Genomic DNA, 13398 nt, shown 5'->3' on the forward strand with positions numbered 1-13398 from the left:
CATAGCTGTTAATTTCAACAAAAATATATAGTATGTAATTTGACATCTATATGCTGCTAAATTACAGTTGTATACTGTAGCTGTAAAAACAGTATCTAGCTGTTAATTTCAGCAACAGCAAGATACCGTTAATTTTACTGTAACATGCTGGCAACCCTGCTGCCAGTTCTTAACTTTTTTATTACGAGAAAATCTTTAACAGTGCATTTTTATAACCCAAAAAGAGTATTAGATGGGCCTCTTTGAGTAGCAAAGGGTTAGGGTTAAATGACTACAATTAATACAGATTCATATGTGTGTGTTAGCAGAAAGCAGCACTGAAAATGTGTTTTGGATAAACTAATACAAAATAATGTGCTTTTTGCTGTCTTATAATGTTATCACTATTTTATTGCACCATAACGGCTAAGAACTTGTACAAACATGCTGTATGTATTTAGATATTGCAAACTAACACTTTTTATGACGGTATGCAGTTCATGCTTCCATGGCTTATTTTAGAGCTATAAAATAACAAAAATAAATAAATAAATAAATAAATAAATGCAGTGAAAGGGTCAAATGATGAAGAAGCACATCTATGTATCAATACATTGCTTAAATAGCTTCAGTAATAGTTGTTGTAATGTTTTTAACTTTAATAAGTATAGTCATAAGTATGTTGTTTTGTTGAAAATAGTTGTTTCGTGTGATGACATGATTAGGGGGATCTGTGTCCCCTTTGGTCAAATTGGACCCTGTTCACCTTGTGCATGTGCAACTGAAATACAGGTTTATATGCATTTCAGACGAGAAGCATTAAGTTTATTTAATGATTGACCTAAAATTGATTATAATCTTCTTTATTTGAGCTGTGTTATTACATGATCTAAATTTGAGTCAATTCAACTAAAATTATTAAGTAGAAACAACAATATTTGAACAGCAAATCTGAGTTAAGTCTAATTGCATCTGGTTACCTTAACTTAAATAGCTAAGTTAATTCTATATGAACATCAAGTTAAGTGAACTTAATTGCACAAGTTTTGGAGATGCCATTACTCAATTCAGCTGATGAAACAAGTTTACTAAATCAATTAAGTAAAGTCAACTTTTTAGGATTTTCAGTGTATGACTTTTTCACCTTAGGGGCTGTTCACACAGAATGTGTTTTATCCTTTTAAGGGTCTCATCCCATGAGTGCAGCATTTTAAGACAGTGTCAAGTAAAAGAACTGAAATTTTTAAGAAACATCTTAAGACACCTGCATTATTCATTGTGCTTCGTCTAGCTGTAACGCAAAAAATATTCTGTGTGAATTAACTTCTATTCTCTGATTTAATACTAATCTGAGCTCAGAGGTTAAGGGTGGGTGTGTGTGACAGAGATTCACTGATGACCTTTTGAAAGGGAATTTCAATATACTGCATGATGCATGTATGTGAAAAACCGTTTGCAGCAACAGAAAGTTCACAGACGTCTAATTTCCCCTTTCTTATAATTCAAAATAATGGAAGATGTCTGAAAGAGTACTTATCCCTGGGCTTTAAGGAAGTCTCCTGGTTTCACTGAAGTCTTCTTTTTAAAGGGATACAAATTCTGTCAATATTTTCTTACTCTGATGTCATTCCAAACCTGTATGCAGTATGCAAAAATTTTATATTGTTAATTATTTATGTTTTTACTCTTTTCTCAGCTCTTTTCATTCAACGACTGTTCATAGTGACCACGTCTGTCAAGCTCCAAAAAGGAATAAACACTATAAAAGTAGTCCATATGACTCGAGTGTTATATTCCAAGTCTTCTAAAGACATATGATAGCTTTGTGTGAGGAAAAAAACAAAATTCAAGTCATTATTCACTGATAATCATCCTCTCCACCAAAATTTGCTAGTCTAGCCAGTGTCCGCATTCAGAAATAAAAAAATTGCATTTTAACATTTGTTTATAACATATGGGAGAACCAATGTCACTTTGGTGTCAAAGATTTTGACGTGCAATTTTTCAATCTGGACGTGAACGCTGGTGAGTCATGAGCTAACCAACCACAGATGGATTGGTGACGTATGATAAGAAAAGTGTAAAAAGTATTTTAAAAAAAGTCTCCACGGTAAAAATAACAGCATACGAGTTTGGATCGACATGAGTAAATTATGACATCATTTTCATTTTTGGGGGAACTTTCCCTTTAAAATGTGGCTAAAGTGTGTCCACACTATATGTCAACAGAGGCTTTCAAAGAAGCAGTTATGCGATCATCATAATTGTGCAACCATTTTTTAACCCAAAAAATAAAGATATGGTTGGCTGAATGGATGAACGTCCATGCTGTTGATGTTTTCGAAATAGAAAAACAAAAAAGATGCTCAGTGACACAATTAAATTTATTGGTTTATTTGCATGTTTGCATCACCCAACTAAACAAGATCTGTTAACTTCAACACCCACACACATAAACACAAATAGATTTAGAGATTGTATACATTAGTCCAGGGCATGAATCTGGCCTAAGGCTTTGTTCATAAGATAAGAAAATACTCAAAATGATGTGTGTGTTCTCTTAAAAAGCATGCAGAAAGAGAGAAGGAAAGAGAGGGCGAAAGAAAGAAGGAAAGAGGAAGTGTCACAGGAAGTGTGTGTAGAAGTGATATCATTACATTATAGAGAACTGGATATTGAGATAGCAGAGTAAGTGAACATTTATGATAAATATAATGAGGCATGTGACGCTTTTACTGGCACTAGGTTCAGTTAATTTTTAAGTGCGACCCATATTTGAGTCACGATCCTCCAGTTGAGAACCACTGAGTGAAGAGTATAGATCTAACAACACACAAATATACAAAAAAGCAAAGAGGAAATCGACAAAGCACAAACAGCCAGCCACACACAGGTGCAAGCATGCAGGCATGGGTGTAAACACACATACACTCACACTCTGAGCTTAATGCCCATTTAATCGTCTAATTTTAAGACATCAGATGCTACCATGTTAGGATTTAAGATGCACTATTTAGAGAATGATCATTATTGCAAATATGCAAAGAAACAAAATGTTTCGACACCTTTAAGGGAACAGGTGTAATTAATTACATATTACGTACAGAGAGAGAGAGAGAGAGATAGAAATACAAAAAGAGAAAAGAGTGGTCAGAGGTAAAGTGTGTGAATTTCAAAGTGGGTGTGGCTACTGAGACCAACAACTGTGATCTCGTCAGAAATGGGAGGAGCAAAGACACAAGCAGCCTATGGGGTTTCACAAATCACTGTCTCCATCACAAACGTGTTCTCAAAGTGACGGATGCTGTGACAGTTCTGCACCTCACGTTTGGTGATACCTACCAGGAGAGAATTTTAAAAATTACAGACAAAAACAAATTAAATAAAAATATTATTCACATCAGAAAATATTGTATATACACTTATAGATTAAAAAAAGTTATCTTTGGAAGTAACTACATATAAGTAATGCTCAGCCGATATATCGACTGATAAATGGGTTTATATTTAGAGTTTTATTGTTTTTATTTTATTTATCAGCATCGAAAGACCATTTGGTCATTTAGTGTCTTTAAATTCAACTACTTTTAAATAGTGGTCAACCGATATATTGACCGATCAATCGGTTTATATTTAGTGTTTTGTATTATTTATTTTATTTTAAGCATCGGATGACAACTTTTCCCATTTGGTCATGTTGTGAATATGAACGTAACCACTTCAACCAATATATCGACCAATAAATCAGTTTATATTTAGTATTTTTTACATTTTGTTTTATTATCAGCATCGGATGATAACTTTTTCCATTTGGTCATTCATTATCTTTGAATGCAAGTAATTTTATGTCGTGGTCTGCCAATATATGGACCAGTAAATAGGTTTATATTTAGAGTTTTATTCATTTATTTTTAATCAGCATTGGATGAAAACTTTTCCCATTTAGTCATTTATTGTCTTTGAATATAACTACTTTGACCAATATATCGATAGATAAAAATGTTTTTTTAATTTTGTAAATGTTGTATTTAGTAATTTTTTTAATTATCAGCATCGACTGATAACTTTACCATTTGGTCATTTAGTGTCTTTGAATGTAGCTAATTGTAAGTAGTGATCAACCAATATATAGACAAATTAATCAATTTTTAAATTTACTTATTTTATATAATTATTTTTTAATTATCAGCATCTGATAATATCTTTTCCCATTTAGTCATTTAATGTTGCAAACTAGACTTTTGACGGCATCAAGTCGAGTAACGCCTACTTAGATATACGCCTACTTGTATCTGACCATCATATTTCTTAAGTACTGTTTAAAGGCAAATGTATTTATAAGCATTATATCAGCCACACTGCTCTCTAGATTTCTGCATTTCCCATTGAAAAATGTTTGTCCAATACTTTCTACATTAAAGAGGATGATTTGGTGTTGGTAAGAAAAAGGTGTGAACTTACGACGGCGAGAGGTGCGACGACGGAGCCTGTATGTATCTTTACCGTTACACAGACGGTAAATAAACCGTCCAAGCTGATGCATGTTATTAACACGGCCAGTCACAACCATTTCTTCTTGGACAATGTACGTCTGGGGAAGGTAAGTCCCTTTCTACCAAGAGAGAGAGAAAAAAGACAATTACATAAAATAATAAAAATTATTCAGGTTTGAACTGCCATTATACACAACCACACTGTAAGAACCTTGACGTTGATGAGCAGTTCCCAGAGGTTACGTGGTGGCATTACCACACTGGTATTGAGCTCGATGACATAACACTTGTCTAAGGCGATATCATGGTAGGCCGTCAGACCCTAAAAAACCAAACACATTCAAGATGTTACTTTCACTATATTAGTGAGGACATCTTATAGATGTGATGTTTATTTTATATGAAGGTGATATTTGCTATTCTCTAACCCTACACCTAACCCTCACACAAACCTATAGATATAAGTGGATTTAAAGCAAAAAATTATTTGGCAGATTTATGAACATTTCTAACTAGAGAGGACCAATGAAAATGTCCTCACTAGTTTTTTATTCATTTATTTTTTTGCTATATTAGAAAATACATTTAGCTAGAAACACCAGAGCACCAGCATCCAGTGCTGTGGACTAACAGATAAAACACAACTATGCTGAACTTTCAACAAGGTGTAGGTAACAGAATATGTGGTAGGGGAAATTGTACTTATGTGCAAAAGTGAAACTACTTCATGTGTGCAGTCTGAAGTCAGAAGTTTACATACACTTAGGTTAAAGTCATTCAAACTCATTTTTAAACCACTCCACAGATTTAATATTAGCAAACTATAGTTTTGGCAAGTCGTTTAGGACATCTACTTCGTGCATGACATGAGTAATATTTCCAACAATTGTTTACAGACAGATTGTTTCACTTCTAATTATTAATTATATCACAATTCCAGTGGGTCAGAAGTTTAAATACTTTAAAGTTAACTGTGCCTTTAAGCAGTTTGGAAAATTCCAGAAAATTATGTCAAGACTTTAGACAATTAGCCAATTAGCATCTGATAGGAGGTGTACCTGTGGATGTATTTTAAGGCCTACCTTCAAACTCAGTGTCTCTTTGCTTGACATCATGGGAAAATCAAAAGAAATCAGCCAAGACGTCAGAAAAAAAATGATGGACCTCCACAAGCCTTGTTCATCCTTGGGAGCAATTTCCAAATGCCTGAAGGTACCACGTTCATCTGTACAAACAATAGTACGCAAGTATAAACACCATGGGACCACGCAGCCATCATACTGCTCAGGAAGGAGACGCATTCTGTCTCCTAGAGATGAACATAGGTTGGTGCGAAAAGTGCAAAAAAATCCCAGAACAGCAAAGGACCTTGTGAAGATGCTGGAGGAAACAGGTCGACAAGTATCTATATCCACAGTAAAACGAGTCCTATATTGACATAACCTGAAAGGCTGTTCAGCAAGAAGAAGCCACTGCTCCAAAACCGCCATAAAAAAGCCAGACTACAGTTTGCAAATGCACATGGGGACAAAGATCTTACTTTTTGGAGAAATGTCCTCTGGTCTAATGAAACAGAATTTAAACTGTTTGGCCATAATGACCATCGTTATGTTTGTAGAAAAAAGAATGAGGCTTGCAAGCCAAAGAACACCATCCCAACCGTGAAGCATGGGGGTGGCAGCATCATGTTGTGGGGGTGCTTTGCTGCAGGAGGGACTGCTGCACTTCACAAAATAGATGGCATCATGAGGAAGGAAAATTATGTGGATATATTGAAGCAACATCTCAAGACATCAGCCAGGAAGTTAAAGCTCGGTCACAAATTGGTCTTCCAAATGGACAATGACCTCAAGCATACCTCCAAAGTTGTGGCAAAATGGCTTTAGGACAACAAAGTTAAGGTATTGGAGTGGCCATCACAAAGTCCTGACCTCAATCCGATAGAAAATTTGTGGGCGGAACTGAAAAAGCATGTGTGAGCAAGGAAGCCTACAAACCTGACTCAGTTACACCAGTTCTGTCTGGAGGAATGGGTATAAATTCCAACAACTTATTGTGAGAAGCTTGTGGAAGGCTACTGTATGTAAACTTCTGACCCACTGGGAATGTGATGGGTCAGAAATTTTTTAAGTGCGTTACCCTTTGGAAATCATGAATGATGTCAGCAGGGTCTGTGTTGCTGAAGTCGGGTACAGGCACACTGATTTGCTCATAGTTTTCCTTCAGGTAAATCCCCACATTTTCCTCCAGCTCGTGAGACCCTCGCAGTGGAGCCGACACAGAGTCCTCATAGACCACACGGCAGTGGAACCGACTTTGATCTGGAACCTGCAAGTCCGTCACATTAAGCAACTGCATTATCAACATTATACCATCACCATCAGCACATTTGTAGTGATGCAGCATCCATAAACCTCAAGTGTAATATATGCAAATTGTAGTGCATTTGTTGTAGCATATGTTACGCATGCAACCTGAGGAATGATGTAGTATCGGTAGATATATATTGATGCGTAGATCAGACTGCAGGTGAAGACAATCAGTGCAGTTGTCAGACAGCAGAGTTCACTCAAAGAGGAGCGTTTCCGTCCGACAGGCAAGACCAGTTCCTCTTCCACCTACAACACATACACACACAGCCTTGTTTTTATATCATTGTGAGGGCTTTCCATAGACTTTTATTGTTTCTGAATTAAAGGGATTGTTTTTTTGCGATTACTTTTATCAACATTTACTCTCCCTCATGTTGTGCACACTCATTGTATTTTCTTTCTTCTGTGAAACTAAATAGAGATGTTAGGCAGAATGTCCAAGCTTGTTTTCCTTATAGCAAAATTAGATGGTGATACATACTGTCAAAAAAAGTACCATAAAGTATCATAAATGTAGTCCATACAACTCAAGATTAGCCATTATATAAATATTCGCCAACATCTATTGATAATCTTTCCCTTCGCTAGAGCACTCAAAAAAAATTAAATAAAAAAATACAAATATATTTATGCATTTTAATTTCATTACAAAAATTATATTATACTGAATTGAGTACTGTTTACTAAAATGAAAATATACAAAACCTTAATATTTTACATTTTATTAATTTAATTTTGTTAAACATTACACAATTCAATTTGATGGAATTTTGTTATGAAATTAAATGCCAAAATCTTAAAAATAAGCTAAAATATGATTTTAAGTGAGGTCTCATCTCATCTGCACATGTGTTTAATTTTAAAATGTAATTTTTAGATGCCTTGTACCAGGTTTGACATCACTGACTGCAATGGCATTGGTTCTCGAGTGTCACTGATCGCGACACAGCAATTTTCAAAAGTGCAACTGCAAATGAGATTTTGGACTGGGAAAATAGCTTATGCATCATATGGACTACTTTTATGGTGCTTTTTTGTCCTTTTTGGAGCTTGGCAGTATAAATCACCATATGCTTCCCTTGCAGGGAAAACAGAAGCTAGCGATGTTCAAAACTAATAGTGATATTTCGGTCTTGAATGAATCTTTTTTTTTTTTTTTTAACAAATCTTTTAAGTGAGAGAATCGTTCTCATTTACTTCCATACACTCTCTCATATTTCTCGTTCACTGACGTCTTTCCCTTTCAAAGCCAATGAGCTCTAGTTTGAAGTGCGAGACTGCTTTGGTGGTTTTTCATGCCTGTAAAGACTGACTATATCATGAGCCAATAGCATTCGAGTGTGAGCTGTGAGGCAGCATGTCATTGGTTTAACCGGCTGTACGAATGGGTGCAGAGGAGGAGGAAACTTTTCCCAATTTGACAGAGAAAGATCTCTCTTTAAGATAGGAGGATCACCATTCAAGTGCAGTCCCTTGAATCCCTGCCCACCGTCTTAAACACTACAGCAGTTTCCATGATCTATGGAGTCTAAGATCAAGGAGGACTAGAATTGCACAATAGCCTGAATCAACAGCCAGCAACAGGTCATTAGACACTTTGAGGAGGGCAGACTCTGTGCTGTGTTGTGCTCTAAAACCATGTTGAAATTTATCAAAAATACTATTTCCATTTTAAAAAGTAGAGAGCTGACGATAAACAACCTTCTCTAGGATTTTTGATAAAAAGGGCAGTTTTGAAATTGGACGATAATTATTTAATACTGTTGGATCAAGATTGGGTTTTTTAAGAAGATGTTGCACCACAGCATGTTTAAAACAGGATAGCATGGTACCATTTACTAAACTGCAGTTCACTATTGACAGTAGACAGTGGTGTAGTAGTGTCTGAAGAGGTGGGCATACTGTAAATTTATGAAAGACCCAATAATAATGCATAAGTTAAATTTCTCTCGCTCTCTCTCTCTCTCATATATATATATATATATATATATATATATATATATATATATATATATATATATATATACACACACACACACACACACACACACACACAATTCACTCAATGGTGCTGTGGCATTGCGTTAGTAGATTGAAAAAATTCAGGGTCAAAAGCCTACTTGTTGTTCTGGCGGCCATACACATCATCAATTATTTCAGGTGGGCATAGGCAAAATCCTAAGAAAGATAGGTGGGCATACACCATATGCATGTGCATCCCCTAGACTACTCTACTGACAGATATGCTTTTATTGTCATTTGAGGGGAAATGATTATGATGCTTAAACACTCTACAGTGCTGAAGTCTCTTGGTAGAATTTTAGACAGCAAATTTTATTAAAAGATATTTAGACTTGTTCTGGTCATGAATGACTGCTTTTGGTTCAATGCAATTACTTAAAAGATGGTAATTTGGCCCCATCTAGAGGCGCAAAGGCGTAACTTGAAGAAATGGTCAATGAACAAATCAATGAACGAATCTGAACAAATCTTTTTGGTGAATGGAATCAAAAGAACTGAGTCACTAAAATGAATCAAAATCACCACCACTAAAGACTATCAATTTTCATAATCAACTAGTCAGTTAGTTGTTTGAACAACTAGTCGACTAGTCTTGTTAAGAATAACGTAGCCTACAATTAGGCTCCGTTATGTTAACGTTATTTTCATGTTAATGCCTGACAGTTTTCGTCTTGTAATGTATTGTTGATGTGGGGCTTTGAAGGCTGAAACAGCAGCAGTGTATAAATGGGCTTAACTTAAAGCAGTAAAGAGACGAACTTCTTGCAGAAGGTTTTACTGTGCTGACTATAGTTCACTTTTAAACACAGCAAGCTATAATCATGCAAAAACACTTTCAAAGAAGTTGCGTCTGTCTCCCATTAAAACCACCACCACTGAAAATATTAATGTTAGTAGTCGTCAATCCCACTAGTAAACTAGTTGTCAGTTGTTGGACAACTAGTCGATTAGTCGACCACCGTGGCACATCGCTAACAGAAGCTTGGACATTCTGCTTAACATCTTTCATGTTTCACAGAAGAAAGGAAATAGCTAATTACTACACCCTAACTCTACCCCTACCACTATTCTGTATAGACACATCTTGGCATTTGTAGATTTGATTTAAAATATTATTTCATCCCTGTATAAAGCTGTTTTCATCAGGAGGCCCTCCTACAAGTGCCCACAAAGTAGGTCATTTCTGGTTGTACTGTCTTTGTGGGGACATTTAGTCCCACCAAGAGAGCAAAACCTGACCGACAACCCCCTCCCCACACACACCCACACCATACACACCACACACACACACACTTAAGTAATGAATCCATCATGTCCTCAGTAAACCATGCCATTTTCAGTACAAACACCCACATGCTGTGAAACATGCTACAATCTACAATCTGCTCTACATTCACTTTTTCCACTGCAGCCAAGAATGGATTATTCAGTGTGCTCATACTACAGCAGAAAATTAGTAGATGTGAGATGCTGATAGCCAATGACTAATAATGCCTACAGTCTTGCAACCCATCTGCAAACTACAAAGCACATGCCCTAAGTTGGCCTCATTCTTAACGCATACACAAATTTGCTTTAATATCATGGTGGGGACTTCCAGTTGACTTCTGTTGTTTTCATATAAAGCTAGTTATAATATGCTATGTCCCTGTGGGTTGCTAGTCTGTTCTGAAAGGGTCACAGACAAAACAATGCTAAATGCAAATAATAAAATGTAACTAATAATATAGTTGTGCATAGTTAGGATAGCAAAATAAACAGGCTTATCAGTTTAAGGGAGAAAACGCATTCCGTGTCTTTATTGTTGATGTCAAAAGCTGTGGGTCCAATCAAACTAAAATATTTTGGCCCAAATTAACTTGACACTTGGTAATATGGCATTAATATAATATTTGTTTCATGTGTTAGGCTAGTATATCAGACTTCTGCTAAATTTTTAACAGCATGTTAATCTTTTTGTATATTGTTGGGGAAATGTAGTTCATGGTAGGCTAATATTAATACATTTCAGTGAAGGACATTTTTGTTTACTTCTGTACGATAAACAATTCTTGTACTGTGTTGATTCACCTCTTGATGTCCAGTGTAAATCTGGGTGCTGAAGCAAAGCCAGCTGAAAACCATAATCAAAAATCCATAGTCCTACATCTAACCCTTACAGACACCTTTTTACATTTTACTTAATACATTATTTAGTCCCTTTATTAAGCTGCTTTTGTAATGCTCAATAATGGGAGGTCATCTGGTCCCCACAAAACATCAAAACCTGACCCCACACACACCTTTTAGTCCCAGGACAATATTAAACAGCTAAAGCTGACAGAAGTCATTTCTCCTCACCGTAGCCATCTGCCATTTTGTCTCTGATAAGTGTGTGTGCATTACATAGACACAAACACACATGCTGCACCATGTCAAATGTTATCTTCTGCTCCACATTTGACATGACATAATCCATGCATTAATTAAAATTAATTAAAAAGGGTTAGATGTTTCAGTCTATTTTATATGTAGTCTGTTTCATCCATGATGTTTACCAAAACACCACAACACTTCATAATTAAATGAGAGCAATTTACTGTATTAGCTATTTATTGACATTTAATTTGATATACTGTATCTTTTCAATATACAAGATTTTCAATATACATGCATTAAAATGTGACAATAAATGCACAAATAGTAGGTACATAGCCTAAAATACACATTAAATGGCAGAGACAGAAATATCATGCAATTGCGGATGCAAGTGCTGCAGCATCCATGTCCTCTTTTTATGAAACCAAAGGGCAACACTATTTCCATGCAAAACAGCCATAAATAAACTAACAAGCATTGATGGAGCAATGCCAATAGGTTGTATCGCCCCCAACAAATGATGTGATTGATGGTTTACCACTAATTTTACGTTTCCCTCTTACGCTCCCCTTGTTTCGTTTAACCACAAATGTATTTTGATATTTTCTATGTGGCACACGAAAAGCGAAACTTACGTGTGGATGCGATATGAATATTTGAGTCTTATCTCCATCACTCTCCTCTTTATCTGCTTTTTGTCCAGCGATGGGCTGAAAGCTGATCTTCACCATGATGCGGGGAAAACAAACGTTCCGTCCTGAGCTTATCCCTTTGGCTTTTTGACACTGGTCTATGTTACAATGCACAGAATGAATGTATTATTTATTTATATATATATATATATGTGTGTGTGTGTGTGTGAATAAAAACGCTCTTAAAATAACAGCGCTCGCGACTGGGATAATGCGCGCGACCTAAAATCAGCAAGCGCGCTCATGCTTTGTGCACAGTGTATTTTAGAAACCTAGCCTTAAAGCCTTTGAAAACGTACTGTGGCGGAAACATGGTGGATTGATGGTATCAGATAGTAATGCCACAGTTCTTCGATATACTGTATATTACCATGTTAAAAAAAAATACATAAAATAAAACGCTATTAAAGTCACAGTGAAGGGATAAGCGCGTTCACGTTGATGTCATATGCATAGGCAATATAGAGTTAGATATAGAGATAAATGCTATAATTTTCCCTAAGAAATGTAACCATGGTTTTACTATAGAAACATTGTAGTAGCCAGGACTATTGTAACCATGGTTAATTTTTTGGATATTATGGTAACAAATACCATGGTGAAACAAATATTTTTTTTTAGTATTATAGCTAATTATCATAAGTGTTGGTCTATACAGAGTTACAGAGATAGATAAATAGATACAGTTGAAGTCAGAAGTTTACATACACTTAGTTCGAAGTCATTAAAACTAATTTTTTTTAACCACTCCACAGATTTAATATTAGCAAACTATATTCGTTTAGCACATCTTGTTTGTGCATGACACAAGTATTTTTTCCAACAATTGTTTACAGACAGATTGTTTCACTTTTAATTAATTATATCACAATTCCAGTGGGTCAGAAGTTTACATACACTAAGTTAACTGTGCCTTTAAGCAGCTTGGAAAATTCCAGAAAATGATGTCAAGCCTTTAAACAGTTAGCTTCTGATAGGAAGTGTACAGAATTGGAGGTGTTCCTGTGGATGTATTTTAAGGCCTACCTTCAAACTCAGTGCCTCTTTGCTTGACATCATGGGAAAATCAAAAGAAATCAGCCAAGAACTCAGAAAAAAATTCTGGACCTCCACAAGTCTGGTTCATCCTTGGGAGCAATTTCCAAACGACTGAAGGTACCATGTTCATCTGTACAAACAACAGTATGCAAGTATAAACACCATGGTACCACGCAGCCATCATACTGCTCAGGAAGGAGACGCATTCTGTCTCCTAGAGATGATCGTGTTTAGTGCCAAAAGTGCAAATCAATCCCAGAACAACAGCAAAGGACCTTATGAAGATGCTGGAGGAAACAGGTAGACAAGTATCTATATCCACAGTAAAACGAGTCCTATATCGACATAACCTGAAAGGCTGTTCAGCAAGGAAGAAGCCACTGCTCCAAAACCGCCATAAAAAAAGCCAGACTACAGTTTGCAAATGCACATGGGAACAAAGAT

The 13398-nt window shown here is 35.9% G+C and overlaps 1 protein-coding gene across 1 annotated transcript; it reads right to left on the minus strand.

Moving 5' to 3' along the window:
- Positions 1 to 2345: 2345 nt before the first annotated feature.
- On the minus strand, positions 2346 to 12166 carry LOC127429772 (integral membrane protein 2C-like). Its single transcript, XM_051678937.1, has 6 exons — positions 11860 to 12166; positions 6947 to 7090; positions 6612 to 6800; positions 4684 to 4794; positions 4441 to 4591; positions 2346 to 3317 (listed from the first exon to the last, which is right to left on the minus strand). The coding sequence occupies exons 1-6, from the start codon at positions 11953 to 11955 to the stop codon at positions 3226 to 3228; spliced, it is 783 nt and encodes a 260-aa protein (XP_051534897.1). The 5' UTR covers positions 11956 to 12166; the 3' UTR covers positions 2346 to 3225.
- Between the last annotated feature and the right edge of the window lie 1232 nt (positions 12167 to 13398).

The sequence above is a fragment of the Myxocyprinus asiaticus genome, chromosome 39, assembly GCF_019703515.2.
Source record: "Myxocyprinus asiaticus isolate MX2 ecotype Aquarium Trade chromosome 39, UBuf_Myxa_2, whole genome shotgun sequence".
NCBI lineage: Eukaryota > Metazoa > Chordata > Actinopteri > Cypriniformes > Catostomidae > Myxocyprinus > Myxocyprinus asiaticus.

What these genes read in the sequence shown, in the direction of transcription:
- LOC127429772 (XM_051678937.1), bottom strand. Translation starts at nt 11,955, where the DNA reads ATGGTGAAGATCAGCTTTCAGCCCATCGCTGGACAAAAAGCAGATAAA. An exon ending in GATACTACATCATTCCTCAG is followed by an intron (nt 6,801 to 6,946) that starts GTTGCATGCGTA and finishes ACGGACTTGCAG; the next exon opens with GTTCCAGATCAAAGTCGGTT. An exon ending in AACTGCTCATCAACGTCAAG is followed by an intron (nt 4,592 to 4,683) that starts GTTCTTACAGTG and finishes CTCTCTTGGTAG; the next exon opens with AAAGGGACTTACCTTCCCCA.